The sequence below is a fragment of the Salmo salar genome, chromosome 17, assembly GCF_965601325.2.
Source record: "Salmo salar chromosome 17, fSalSal1, whole genome shotgun sequence".
Classification (NCBI taxonomy): Eukaryota; Metazoa; Chordata; class Actinopteri; order Salmoniformes; family Salmonidae; genus Salmo; species Salmo salar.
Window position 1 is genome coordinate 27,195,723 of NC_138307.1, and position 12,573 is coordinate 27,208,295.

At 47.0% G+C, this 12,573-nt stretch overlaps 1 protein-coding gene across 4 annotated transcripts in view; it reads right to left on the reverse strand.

The window, feature by feature from the left end:
* Positions 1-1,115: 1,115 nt before the first annotated feature.
* pir (pirin) overlaps positions 1,116-12,573 on the reverse strand; it is a 100,414-nt gene continuing 88,956 nt past the window's right edge. For 2 of the 4 annotated variants that reach the window (XM_045698483.2, XM_045698485.2), the window contains exons 5-9: positions 10,617-10,701; positions 3,657-3,701; positions 1,733-1,815; positions 1,584-1,650; positions 1,116-1,480 (exon numbers count right to left, since the gene is read on the reverse strand). In XM_045698483.2, the coding sequence (XP_045554439.1) occupies positions 1,362-1,480; positions 1,584-1,650; positions 1,733-1,815; positions 3,657-3,701; positions 10,617-10,701 (399 nt within the window). In that variant the 3' untranslated portion in view covers positions 1,116-1,361. 4 annotated transcript variants of the gene reach the window in all.

Genomic DNA, 12,573 nt, shown 5'->3' on the forward strand with positions numbered 1-12,573 from the left:
TCCCTCTCTCTTTCTCCGTCTGGTCACAGACACCCCAGAGCAAATGGAGCAGCTAAAGAGGATTTAAAACACCTCTACCTCTGTCATTCTCACTCCCCCCAAACTACACACAGCAAGGACACTTAAAGTTTCACTTAGTCACTTGAGACAGCCTCAAGGACTCTTAAGACTGTCTCTCTATTGGTCCAACTACAAGCAAGGACTCTTAAGACTGTCTCTCTATCTTTTGCCTGTCTTGACTATCCCCTCTCTTCTCTTCTCCCCAGTTAGTCCAGACCTCTTCAGAACTCATTATCTACTGTGTCTCAGCCTCTGCGTTAAAGGGCCTGCTTGTCACAGCGAGCGAGCACGGCCCCACACTTAGTTCCCCTTCTTCAGGGTTGAGAGGGCTGTCTGTCTCCCTGGCTCTGTCTGTCTCTCTGTCCCTACCTTGTCTCCCTGGCTCTGTCTGTCTCTCTATCCCTGCCTTGCTGCCTGGCTCTGTCTGTCTCTCTGTCCCTAGCTTGCTGCCTGGTTCTGTTTGTCTGTCTGATGTTGCCTTGCTCTGTCTCTGTAAGTCTGTTCTGTCTGCCCCTGCCTTGGCTGTTAAATCCAATGCCACTGTATTTCCACAGAGTTCAGCTTATCTGGAGCAGCATGAACATGTGTTTTAAATGTGATCCAGACCTCAGCTACGCAGCATGGATACATGGGCCAGAGAGGGACGCTCCCACCCTCCACCCCACCCCTATCCCAGCCCAGCCAAAACTCACTTCCCACTGGGCAGAGACTTCATTTCAACATCTAATTACGAGGAAACAACATTGATTCAACCAGTGTGTGCCCAGGGGTTTGATTGTCTGCGGGGGGAGGGATGGAGGGAGAGGAGAAAGAGGAGATGTGATAGGGAGGGAGGGAGGGAGGGAGAAACAGGAGATGAGATAGAGAGGAGGGAGGGAAGACCCGCTGTTTCGCAGCATGAGACATCATTCTGCCAGATGCAAATGGCCTTGAAATGTGAGACGTGGTTGGTTTCCCTCCTTCCCGTAATGGATACTTGCATCTCCTCTGAGGTCTGTCTAAAGACATAATGACTGGAACTAATCAGTGGTTCCATTAGATAGCTTCTGGAGACATCACGGCAGGATAGTTTTATTGAGGTTGAATTAAAAGTGCCTTTTTCATCATTTACATTTCAGTTTAATGGCTTGGAGGCACAGTGACAAAACATCTATTTGAGAAAAAAAGAAATCAGTATAAAATGAGATCTTAATGATTTAAAAAGAGACAAACACACATCAAGCTGGTTCATTATTAAAATACACTTTGGTCACATGATCATAACAAGACCTATAACATGATTAGAAGATGTCTGCTGATTCTTAGAAGGAATCCCTGATCTTAGACCTCCAAGCCTTAGCCCTCTCGAACCCATTGGTCCCTGTCCTGTAGTCTCTGACTGCCTGGTTGATCTCCTCTTCCGTGTTCATCACAAATGGACCTGGAGAGAAAGAGGAAAGTGTAGTGTGTCGCATTACACAAGAACAATGCAATATTGTGGTAACTGACTGGAGTTCAGTAATGTAAAGAAATGAAGGTCTTACCATGTTGGACCACCGGTTCATTGATCGGCTGTCCAGCAACCAAGACAAAATGGGAGACCTCTGATGTCTGGAGTAAGGAATTTGAGTTGTAGTGAATTTACAATTCCTGAAAACTGTGTTAGAGTCTGTAAGAAGCTCAGACAGCCTACCTTATTTTCTACTGCTATGCAGTCTCCATCATCAAACACTATGGTGTGATGTGGCTCCACTTTCTGCTGCTCTGCCTCTGGGCCTGAAAGAGCAATGGAAAACAGAATAGAAGTCTACAGATGGTCCCTGGGATGAAAACAAGATTATTACCTCAAAACAAATGGCAACAAAACAGCTTTCATTTGAGGATTTCTGTCAGATTTGAACCCGAGACAAACACTGGAATCAAGAACCAAAGAAAATGTGCATTTCCTCTTCATCTGACATGGTTAAGTCTGCTTCCGTCGTCTGAATACTACGGTCAAAAGAAATGCTGAAACGCCAAACGCTTCAAGTTGTGGTGGATATATTTATCAGACACAGCTGTGCTGGATTTGCCTTACAGACTACACTCTGTCGATTCAGTGGCATCTCCGTTCAAACCCACCTTCATCTTAGTTACAGCGAACGGCTTAACTTTATTCTGGTTTCAAAACATCTGTCTACAATTAAAAAGGAGCTTTCCGTGAGATCCTACCAAACAACGATTCCATTTAATCAGATCATAATGCAACTTCCTGTAGAAACAAATATCAACTATGTATGAAATGTAACAAAACCCCTTTCTAAATGAGTGAAGAGCGTTAAATAACTCCTTCTCACGCTAGCTAACATCTATCATAATGAAAATACAATTCCTCCTACTCAAATATGTGCTTCCCATAGACAAACAAAAGAAACGTCAAAAAACTTCAGCATGACATTTTTACACGTGAAAAAGGACAGGCCTAATGTGTCCTGTATAGACAAACACTGTAGGGAACAGTTCAACTCTGTATAGCAGGACGTCACAGGACTGTAGGGAACAGTTCAACTCTGTATAGCAGGACGTCGCAGGACTGTAGGGAACAGTTCAACTCTGTATAGCAGGACGTCACAGGACTGTAGGCAACAGTTCAACTCTGTATAGCAGGGTGTCACAGGACTGCAGGTGAAACCATTTGTTACAGGTATAGTACCATAAGACATACATCTATGGCTTGCGTCCCATATGGCACCCTATTCCCTACATAGTGCACTACTTTTGGCCAGGCCACATAGGGCACTATATAGGGAAAAGGTTGCCCTAGAACATGAACCACAACATGAAGGGTTCCAGTGTGATTGTGTCTCATTCCTAAACCATTCCTAAACCATTCCTAAACCATTCCTAGAGTTGCTATTGGCTTCAGATCACAAGGCTACATCCCAATGTTGACATGACATCACAGAGAGGACGGTGGAGAGGAAGGGAACATCCCAGAGAGGACGGAGGAGAGGAAGGGAACATCCCAGAGAGGACGGAGGAGAGGAGGAAGGGAACATCCCAGAGAGGACAGAGGAGAGGAGGAAGGGAACATCCCAGAGAGGATGGTGGAGAGGAGGAAGGGAACATCCCAGAGAGGACGGAGGAGAGGAAGGGAACATCCCAGAGAGGACGGTAGAGAGGAAGGGAACATCCCAGAGAGGACGGAGGAGAGGAGAAGAGGAAGGGAACATCCCAGAGAGGACGGAGAAGAGGAAGGGAACATCCCAGAGAGGACGGAGGAGAGAAGAGGATGGGAACATCCCAGAGAGGACAGAGGAGAGGAAGGGAACATCCCAGAGAGGACGGAGGAGAGGAGAAGAGGAAGGGAACATCCCAGAGAGGACGGAGGAGAGGAGAAGAGGAAGGGAACATCCCAGAGAGGACGGAGGAGACGAGGAAGGGAAAATAAATAAATAAATAAATGCACCTGCTCTGTTTGATTGTCCCTCTCTCTGGACGAGGGACAGCAACAAGATGCAGAGTGTTTCTGAACCACCACCAAACATAACACTGTTCTGGATGACCATCAACAGGCTGCAGGGCAGTTAGGACCTAATGGAAAACTGTTCAAGAGAAACTAAATAGAGGAAACTCACCAACACAAACAGATCCTGCCAGTGTGTAGATAAACGAAGTCCATCCTAGCAGAGACGATAGAAAAACTGTTGTTTTGGGCTGGCATTGATAATGCATTTTGTCACCTCATTAACAAGTTAACTGCCACAGTATACACAACAATCATGACATTTATAAAGTGTCATATCTAAATGATGTGACTTGGTGGGGGAGTCTGACCACTTGGTATACCAACGTCTTGCCATGTGAGCTGTGGGCCATAACACTGAGATGGTCTAACATCTAATCCACCATAGGGCCCTGTAGTATGATGACGTGGGAGCCATCCATTCAACACACCAACACTGACTGCGTGTCCACACACACACACACACACACACACACACACACACACACACACAGAGTAGAGTAATGGACTACTTAACGTCTTACGTACTATATGTGATCATTCAACACAGCACCACTGACTCCATAGACAACAGGTATGGTAACCATTCAACACAGCACCACTGACTCCATAGACAACAGGTATGGTAACCATTCAACACAGCACCACTGGCTCCATAGACAACAGGTATGGTAACCATTCAACACAGCACCACTGGCTCCATAGACAACAGGTATGGTAACCATTCAACACAGCACCACTGGCTCCATAGACAACAGGTATGGTAACCATTCAACACAGCACCACTGACTCCATAGACAACAGGTATGGTAACCATTCAACACAGCACCACTGGCTCCATAGACAACAGGTATGGTAACCATTCAACACAGCACCACTGGCTCCATAGACAACAGGTATGGTAACCATTCAACACAGCACCACTGGCTCCATAGCAACCACACAGCACCACTGACTCCATAGCAACCACACAGCACCACTGATTCCATAGCAACCACACAGCACCACTGGCTCCATAGCAACCACACAGCACCACTGACTCCATAGCAACCACACAGCACCTCTGATTCCATAGCAACCACACAGCACCTCTGATTCCATAGCAACCACACAGCACCACTGACTCCATAGCAACCACACTGACTCCATAGCAACCACACAGAACCAGACTCCATAGAGAACAGGCAGGGTGACAATGGAAACCAAGCCAGTTGTATAAACTTTAGAAGACTCCCAACCCCTGGAGGACTTCTGTTTGTCACAGACAGTAGATAGCAACTCTCTCCCACTACAAACCAACGTCAGGTACAGTACAGTTCCCAGAATTAGAAAGCTTGTGTCATACAAACCACACAGCACTTAGCTAGGGTTTGAGTTGAAAGGTTCTGCTAACTTTACTGAAAAGGTTAACAGATTTAGTGCCAGATTGTGGATGAATGGAGCACACAGAACACTATAGCTACAGAAGGCCAAGCTCTGTTTGGAGCGAGTAGTTGCACTTCGCTCCGCAGGTAATATTACATTTCATTACATTAAAACGGTTTGATTTGTTTGATCTGAGCAATTTAGCTAGCTACATAGCCGTCTTTGTATCAAAGATAATTGTGTAGTTTAGAGTAATTATCGAGGTTAGCTAGCCAGCTATTTTCGTCCTCCGCGACGCGTTCTCCTAACTTATTCAACACTGCTAGCTAGCCAACTTCTACCGACTAGCAGCACTGTAGAAACTATTACATTACAATGGAACGACTTGATTAGTGTAGTGTTAGCTAGCTACATAGTTGTCTTTGCTGTCTTTGTATCAAAGATAATTGTGTAGTTTAGAGTAATTATCGAGGTTAGCTAGCCAGCCGCGCCGTGACGCCGTTCTCCAGACTCCAGACTTAGTCAACACACCTAGTCATCATCAAACCCACTGCTAGCTAGCCAACCTTTACCGACTAGCAGCACTGTAGAAACTAATACATTACAACGGAACAATTTGACTGGTGCAGTGTTAGCTAGCTACATAGTTGTCTTTGTCACAGTTTGATAATTGTGTAGTTTAGAGTAATTATCGAGGTTAGCTAGCCAGCTATTTTTGTCCCCCGCGACGCCATTTTTCCAAACCTAGCCAACTATTACCGACGAGCAGCATTGTAGAAACTAAATACTTTACAAAGGAACGTCTTGATGAGTGCTATGTTAGCTAGCTACATAGTTGCCTTTGTATCATGATAAGGTGTAGTACTGAAACTATCGAGGTTACTGAGCCAGCTATACTTTCAAACAAAGTCAACAACGCAGCCCCTGCTAGCTAGCCTACTTCACCAGCCAGCAGTACTGTATCATTTTAGTCATTTTAGTCAATAAGATTTTTGCAATGTAAGCTTAACTTTCTGAACATTCGAGACGTGTAGTCCACTTGTCATTCCAATCTCCTTTGCATTAGCGTAGCCTCTTCTGTAGCCTGTCAACTATGTGTCTGTCTATCCCTGTTCTCTCCCCTCTGCACAGGCCATACAAACGCTTCACACCGCGTGGCCGCTGCCACTCTAACCTGGTGGTCCCAGCGCGCACGACCCACGTGGAGTTCCAGGTCTCCGGCAGCCTCTGGAACTGCCGGTCTGCGGCCAACAAGGCAGAGTTCATCTCAGCCTATGCTACCCTCCAGTCCCTCGACTTCTTGGCGCTGACGGAAACATGGATTACCACAGATAACACTGCTACTCCTACTGCTCTGTCCTGGTCTGCCCACGTGTTCTCGCATACCCCGAGAGCATCTGGCCAGCGGGGTGGTGGCACTGGAATCCTCATCTCTCCCAAGTGGACATTCTCTCTTTCTCCCCTGACCCATCTGTCTATCGCCTCCTTTGAATTCCATGCTGTCACAGTTACCAGCCCTTTCAAGCTTAACCTGTTAGGGCTAGGGGGCAGTATTGACACGGCTGGATAAAAAACGTACCCGATTTAATCTGGTTACTACTCCTGCCCAGTAACTAGAATATGCATATAATTATTGGCTTTGGATAGAAAACACCCTAAAGTTTCTAAAACTGTTTGAATGGTGTCTGTGAGTATAACAGAACTCCTATGGCAGGCCAAAACCTGAGAAGATTTCAAGCAGGAAGTGGCCTGTCTGAGAAGTAGTGTTTCATCTTGGCTCTTTTTATTGAAGACTCAGGATCTGTGCAATAACGTGACACTTCCTACGTCTTCCATAGGGTCTCAGAGCCCGGGAAAACATTGAACGATATCGAGGCAGGCTCTGGCTGAAACACTTTATCGCTTTTGGCAAGTGGCCACTCAGAGTACTATGGGCTTAGGCCCGTGCCCGCTTCGACCGAATGCTTTCTTTTCCTTTGTCTGTTTATCTAAACGCAGATTCCCGGTCGGAATATTATCGCTTTTTTATGAGAAAAATGGCATAAAAATTTATTTTAAACAGCGGTTGACATGCTTCGAAGTACGGTAATGGAATATTTAGAATTCTCTTGTCACGAATTGCGCCATGCTCGTCACCCTTATTTACCCTTTCGGATAGTGTCTAGAACGCACGAACAAAACGCCGCTGTTTGGATATAACGATGGATTATTTTGGACCAAACCAACATTTGTTATTGAAGTAGAAGTCCTGGGAGTGCATTCTGACGAAGACAACAAAGGTAATAACATTTTTCTTATAGTAAATCTGACTTTGATGAGTGCTAAATCTGCTGGGTGTCTAAATAGCTAGCCCTGTGATGCCGGGCTATCTACTGAGAATATTGCAAAATGTGCTTTCACCGAAAAGCTATTTTAAAATCGGACATATCGAGTGCATAGAGGAGTTCTGTATCTATAATTCTTAAAATAATTGTTATGCTTTTTGTGAACGTTTATCGTGAGTAATTTAGTAAATTCACCGGCAGTGTTCGGTGGGAATGCTAGTCACATGCTAGTCACATGCTAGTCACATGCTAATGTAAAAAGCTGGTTTTTGATATAAATATGAACTTGATTGAACAAAACATGCATGTATTGTATAACAATGTCCTAGGGTTGTCATCTGATGAAGATCATCAAAGGTTAGTGCTACATTTAGCTGTGGTTTGGGTTTATGTGACATTATATGCTAGCTTGAAAAATGGGTGTCTGATTATTTCTGGCTCGGTACTCTGCTGACATAATCGAATGTTTTGCTTTCGTTGTAAAGCCTTTTTGAAATCGGACAGTGTGGTTAGATTAACGAGAGTCTTATCTTTAAAATGGTGTAAAATAGTCATATGTTTGAGAAATTGAAGTAATATCATATCTAAGGTATTTGAATAACGCGCCACAGGATTCAACTGGCTGTTGAGTAGGTGGGACGCCATAGAGGTTAACATCCTTATCATATATCGCCCTCCAGGTTCCCTTGGAGAGTTCATCAATGAGCTTGACGCCTTGATAAGTTCCTTTCCTGAGGATGGCTCACCTCTCACAGTTCTGGGTGACTTTAACCTCCCCACGTCTACCTTTGACTCATTCCTCTCTTCCTCCTTCTTTCCACTCCTCTCCTCTTTTGACCTCACCCTCTCACCTTCCCCCCCTTCTCACAAGGCAGGCAATACGCTTGACCTCATCTTTACTAGATGCTGTTCTTCCACTAATCTCATTGCAACTCCCCTCCAAGTCTCCGACCACAACCTTGTATCCTTTTCCCTCTCGCTCTCCTCCAACACTTCTCACTCTGCCCCTACTCGGATGGTATTGCGCCGTCGCAACCTTCGCTCTCTCTCTCCCGCTACTCTCTCCTCTTCCATCCTATCATCTCTTCCCTCTGCTCAAACCTTCTCCAACCTATCTCCTGATTCTGCCTCCTCAACCCTCCTCTCCTCCCTTTCTGCATCCTTTGACTCTCTATGCCCCCTATCCTCCAGGCCGGCTCGGTCCTCCCCTCCTGCTCCATGGCTCGACGACTCATTGCGAGCTCACAGAACAGGGCTCCGGGCAGCCGAGCGGAAATGGAGGAAAACTCGCCTCCCTGTGGACCTGGCATCCTTTCACTCCCTCCTCTCTACATTTTCCTCTTCTGTTTCTGCTGCTAAAGCCACTTTCTACCACTCTAAATTACAAGCATCTGCCTCTAACCCTAGGAAGCTCTTTGCCACCTTCTCCTCCCTCCTGAATCCTCCTCCCTCTCTGCGGATGACTTCGTCAACCATTTTGAAAAGAAGGTCGTCGACATCCGATCCTCGTTTGTTAAGTCAAACGACACCGCTGGTCCTGCTCACACTGCCCTACCCTGTGCTTTGACCTCTTTCTCCCCCCTCTCTCCAGATGAAATCTCGCGTCTTGTGACGGCCGGCCGCCCAACAACCTGCCCGCTTGACCCTATCCCCTCCTCTCTTCTCCAGACCATTTCCGGAGACCTTCTCCCTTACCTCACCTCGCTCATCAACACATCCTTGACCGCTGGCTACCTCCCTTCCGTCTTCAAGAGAGCGAGAGTTGCACCCCTTCTGAAAAAACCTACACTCGATCCCTCCGATGTCAACAACTACAGACCAGTATCCCTTCTTTCTTTTCTCTCCAAAACTCTTGAACGTGCCGTCCTTGGCCAGCTCTCTTGCCATCTCTCTCAGAATGACCTTCTTGATCCAAATCTGTCAGGTTTCAAGACTGGCCATTCAACTGAGACTGCTCTTCTCTGTGTCACGGAGGATCTCCGCACTGCTAAAGCTAACTCTCTCTCCTCTGCTCTCATCCTTCTAGACCTATCTGCTGCCTTTGATACTGTGAACCACCAGATCCTCCTCTCCACCCTCTCCGAGTTCGGCATCTCCGGCGCGGCCCACGCTTGGATTGCGGCCTACCTGACAGGTCGCTCCTACCAGGTGGCGTGGCGAGAATCTGTCTCCGCACCACGTGCTCTCACCACTGGTGTCCCCCAGGGCTCTGTTCTAGGCCCTCCTATTCTCGCTATACACCAAGTCACTTGGCTCTGTCTTATCCTCACATGGTCTCTCCTATCATTGCTATGCAGACGACACTCAATTAATCTTCTCCTTTCCCCCTTCTGATAACCAGGTGGCGAATCGCATCTCTGCATGTCTGGCAGACATATCAGTGTGGATGACGGATCACCACCTCAAGCTGAACCTCGGCAAGACGGAGCTGCTTTTCCTCCCGGGGAAGGACTGCCCGTTCCATGATCTCGCCATCACGGTTGACAACTCCATTGTGTCCTCCTCCCAGAGTGCTAAGAAAACTTGGCGTGACCCTGGACAACACCCTGTCGTTCTCCACTAACATCAAGGCGATGACCCGATCCTGTAGGTTCATGCTCTACAACATTCGCAGAGTACGACCCTGCCTCACACAGGAAGCGGCGCAGGTCCTAATCCAGGCACTTGTCATCTCCCGTCTGGATTACTGCAACTCGCTGTTGGCTGGGCTCCCTGCCTGTGCCATTAAACCCCTACAACTCATCCAGAACGCCGCAGCCCGTCTGGTGTTCAACCTTCCCAAGTTCTCTCACGTCACCCCGCTCCTCTGCTCTCTCCACTGGCTTCCAGTTGAAGCTCGCATCCGCTACAAGACCATGGTGCTTGCCTACGGAGCTGTGAGGGGAACGGCACCTCCGTACCTTCAGGCTCTGATCAGTCCCTACACCCAAACAAGGGCACTGCGCTCATCCACCTCTGGCCTGCTGGCCCCCGTACCTCTGAGGAAGCACAGTTCCCGCTCAGCCCAGTCAAAACTGTTCGCTGCTCTGGCACCCCTATGGTGGAACAAGCTCCCTCACGATGCCAGGACAGCGGAGTCAATCACCACCTTCCGGAGACACCTGAAACCCCACCTCTTTAAGGAATACCTGGGATAGGATAAAGTAATCCTTCTAACCCCCCCTAAAAAGATTTAGATGCACTATTGTAAAGTGGTTGTTCCACTGGATATCATAAGGTGAATGCACCAATTTGTTAGTCGCTCTGGATAAGAGCGTCTGCTAAATGACTTAAATGTAAATGTAAATGTAATGGTGTTACATGCAGATTGAGCCTTCTTCAAGGAGCACGTAACGCCCTGGACCAGAGCCACAAAAGATCTACTGAGTAAAGATGGTTTTTACCTGAAGGAACTGGTTGTACATGCTTGGATCCTCCATCCAGCTTGAAGTCCAGATACAGTGTTGGAGTCCTGGTGAAAATCTTTGACTGGACAGAAAAAAAGGACAAGACATTTATAGTATTTCTGAGTTTCATTGACCCCCAGGCAGCACCCCACTCACTGAGTCCTCTCATGGACATGGAGTGTTACAAAGAATAGCGTTATTGCTGTATGTTATTTGTGTAAATTCTTTGTCTATATACTCTGTCTGCAAATTGTGAGACAGACACCTAGCACCCTGATCTGTTGGTGTTACCTTTCCCACTTCCTCTTTTAACACCTAGCACCCTGATCTGTTGGTGTTACCTTTCCCACTTCCTCTTTTAACACCTAGCACCCTGATCTGTTGGTGTTACCTTTCCCACTTCTTCTTTTAACACCTAGCACCCTGATCTGTTGGTGTTACCTTTCCCACTTTCTCTTTTAACACCTAGCACCCTGATCTGTTGGTTACCTTTCCCACTTCTTCTTTTAACACCTAGCACCCTGATCTGTTGGTGTTACCTTTCCCACTTTCTCTTTTAACACCTAGCACCCTGATCTGTTGGTTACCTTTCCCACTTTCTCTTTTAACACCTAGCACCCTGATCTGTTGGTTACCTTTCCCACTTTCTCTTTTAACACCTAGCACCCTGATCCGTTGGTGTTACCTTTCCCACTTCCTCTTTTAACACCTAGCACCCTGATCCGTTAGTGTTACCTTTCCCACTTCCTCTTAACACCTAGCACCCTGATCCGTTGGTGTTACTTTTCCCACTTCCGCTTTTAACACCTAGCACCCTGATCCGTTGGTGTTACCTTTCCCACTTCCTCTTTTAACACCTAGCACCCTGATCTGTTGGTGTTACCCTTCCCACTTCCTCTTTTAACACCTAGCACCCTGATCTGTTGGTTACCTTTCCCACTTCCTCTTTTAACACCTAGCACCCTGATCTGTTGGTGTTACCTTTCCCACTTCCTCTTTTAACACCTAGCACCCTGATCTGTTGGTTACCTTTCCCACTTCCTCTTTTAACACCTAGCACCCTGATCCGTTGGTGTTACCTTTCCCACTTCCTCTTTTAAAGGGCAATTCCACAACTTTTCAACCTCATATTCACGTGATGTTTTCACATATGTAGACACTGGTATGGTGCTGGAGATAATAAACATGAGGTTGAAAGTGGAGGAGTTGCCCTTTATCACCCGCAAAATAGGAAGAGTCATAGGAAGTCATAAGGATAGACTGTGAAGAGGCCACGGCACACCAGCTATACTGTGAGGGAAGACCAGACCAGCCCTACTGTGAGGGAAGACCAGACCAGCCCTACTGTGAGGGAAGACCAGATCAGCTGTACATACGTGAATGTTTCATCCTCTAGACTAGTCCAGGTTCCAGTCAAACTCAATGGGCAGTCTATCTGTCTGACCTGTATTAACCCCTGTTGGAAGTCATTACTCTGTTACCCTGTCAGTCAGCGGCAGCCCAAACCCAGCTGTATTAACCCCTGATGGAAGTCATTACTCTGTAACCCTGTCAGTCAGCGGCAGCCCAAACCCAGCTGTATTAACCCCTGTTGGAAGTCATTACTCTGTAACCCTGTCAGTCAGCGGCAGCCCAAACCCAGCTGTATTAACCCCTGTTGGAAGTCATTACTCTGTAACCCTGTCAGTCAGCGGCAGGCCAAACCCAGCTGTATTAACCCCTGTTGGAAGTCATTACTCTGTTACCGTGTCAGTCAGCGGCAGCTCAAACCCAGCTGTATTAACCCCTGTTGGAAGTCATTACTCTGTTACCCTGTCAGTCAGCGGCAGCCCAAACCCAGCTGTATTAACCCCTGTTGGAAGTCATTACTCTGTTACCCTGTCAGTCAGCGGCAGCCCAAACCCAGCTGTATTAACCCCTGTTGGAAGTCATTACTCTGTTACCCTGTCAGTCA